The 2,095-nt window shown below is 53.2% G+C and overlaps 1 protein-coding gene across 3 annotated transcripts in view; it reads right to left on the reverse strand.

Annotated features, from left to right (window-relative positions):
* Window positions 1–333, reverse strand: part of RPS6KA5 (ribosomal protein S6 kinase A5) — a 184,952-nt gene extending 184,619 nt beyond the window's left edge. For all 3 annotated transcript variants that reach the window (XR_002824163.1, XM_023731699.1, XM_004376663.3), the window contains exon 1: window positions 18–333. Coding sequence is in view for 2 of the 3 variants with exons in the window: in XM_023731699.1 (XP_023587467.1) it covers window positions 18–126 (109 nt within the window). In the remaining variant the exon portion in view is untranslated. The remainder of the gene's footprint in view (window positions 1–17) is intronic.
* Window positions 334–2,095: the final 1,762 nt, after the last annotated feature.

Below are 2,095 nucleotides of genomic sequence, written 5' to 3' on the forward strand. Positions count from 1 at the left end.
AAGGCGGGGCCACTCACCGGTCCGCAGCTCGTGCTTGACGGTGAGGAGCTGCTCACCGCCGCCGCCGCCGCCGCCGTCCCCGCTGGTCCCCGCCGCGCGGCCGCCACTGCCTCCCTCCTCCTCCATCTTCTCCCTTTTCCGATCCCGCGGGGTCGCTACGAGGGAAACCCAAAAGCCAGCCGACGTCTGGCCCCTCACAGCGCCCCGGGAGCTGGGGTGCTGCAGCTCCTGAACTCGGACGCAGAGACGACTCGCTTTCCCGCTCTGGCCGCACGACTCACTCCTCTGCCTCCTCCCCCTCCGGGGGGCCCGCTAGTACCGCGCAACCAAACCGCCCCTTGCTCCACCGCCTCTTTGCGTCAGGCCGCTCCGCCCACAGCCAGCAAGCCAAGCAGCCCTTCGGGCCGCTATCGCTCATTGGGCCGAGGGCGCGCGCATCTGCCAACACCGGCTCCCATTGGGCAGTTCTCTCTGACGTTTCACGGGCCGCCCCGCCCCACTCCTCGAATTGTTGTTGCTTGGCGGGGAGGCAGGAGAGGGAAGAGCGCGAGCATTCCGATTGGTAAGAGCCGATATTCTGCCCTGCCTATTTCCTCTGGTACGCACGCGCAGTCAGGATCTTCCCTTCCCTGACCTCCCCAGAACGGTCACTCCCCTTATTCCCCAGCTTCGATCTGTTAGTAAACAGTATCTAGTAGTCAGGAGGCGCTCGGAGTCTGTGATTGGCTACTCCTGAAAGAGGCGGGGACGGATGATTGGAACGATTGGTCCGCCAGTCACCGTGGAGGGAGGAGGGGCCTGAGGGAAGCGCTCCTCAACCACGTGTCTCAAGACTTAACCTGAGGGTCCCAGATAGCGATCCACAGGTGTGTGACCAGCTGGACGACAGCATGCCCTAAAAAGGTGTGACTCGCTCTAGTGAGCCTAAGAAATTTATGTGGAGTTTGTGCTTAAATACAGGTAGTTCTTAGACATTACAAAAAGTCACAATCCCAATTCCCTATTAGGAATTTTGCAAAGGATAGACATCCATTTCATACAAGCACTTCCTAGGCGCCAAAAGGTTACAAAGGTTAATAACGTAGAATACAATCCCTACCGGCAAGCAGTTTTCAATAGAGCAGGAGAAACAAACGATTTGTGTATCTACACAGGAAACTGTAATACGAGATAGAATTTGAAATAAAGTGGTCACACAAAGCGTTACAGAATCGCACAGATGGCGGCAATTATCCCCAGTAGAGGAACTGAGGAAAGCTTTTAGGGCAAGGAGGCAATTGAGGTAACCAACTTAAAGAGTAGGTAAGATAGAAATAGCAGCAGAATTTCGTGTTGTTGTTGTTAGGTGCAGGAGCCCTGGTTGCGCAGTGGTTGAGCCTTGGCTGCTAACCAAAGGCAGGCAGTTAGAACCCACCAGCCGCTCAGCAGGAGAAAGATTTACAGCCTTGGAAACCCTATGGGGCAGTTCTACTCCTCCTATAGGGTCGCTGTGATTCGCAATCAACTCCATGGCAATGAGTTTGTTTTAGGGGGTTGTTAGGTGCTGTGGATCAATTTCAACTCAGAGTGACCCTGTGTTGTTGTTGCTATTGGTGCCCTTGTCGAGTCAGTTTCAACTCATAGCGACCTCATGTACAACAGAAGGAAACGCGGCCGGGTCCTGCGCCATCCTCACAATCTGAACCCATTGTTGCAGCCTCTTCCTCTCTTTTGCTGACCCTCTACTTTACCAAGCATGATGTCCTTCTCCAAGGATTGGTCCCTCCTGAAAACATGACCAAAGTAAGTGAGAGGATGTTTCGCCATCCTCACAATTTTGCTCTGTTTGAGCCCATTGTTGCAGCCACCGCGTCAGTCCATCTGGTTGAGGGTCTTCCACTTTTTCGCTGATGCTCTGCTTTACCAAGCATGATGTCCTTCTCCAGGGACTGGTCCCTCCTAATAACAGGTCAAAAGTATGTAAGATGAAGTCTTGACATCCTCCCTTCTAAGGAGCATTCTGGCTGTACTTCTAAGGCTTGTTCGTTCTTCTGGCAGTCCATATTCAATATTGTTCACCAAAACCATAATTCAAATAATCAATTCTTCTTTGGTC

Source organism: Trichechus manatus, unplaced genomic scaffold (assembly GCF_000243295.1).
Source record: "Trichechus manatus latirostris isolate Lorelei unplaced genomic scaffold, TriManLat1.0 scaffold00045, whole genome shotgun sequence".
Classification (NCBI taxonomy): Eukaryota; Metazoa; Chordata; class Mammalia; order Sirenia; family Trichechidae; genus Trichechus; species Trichechus manatus.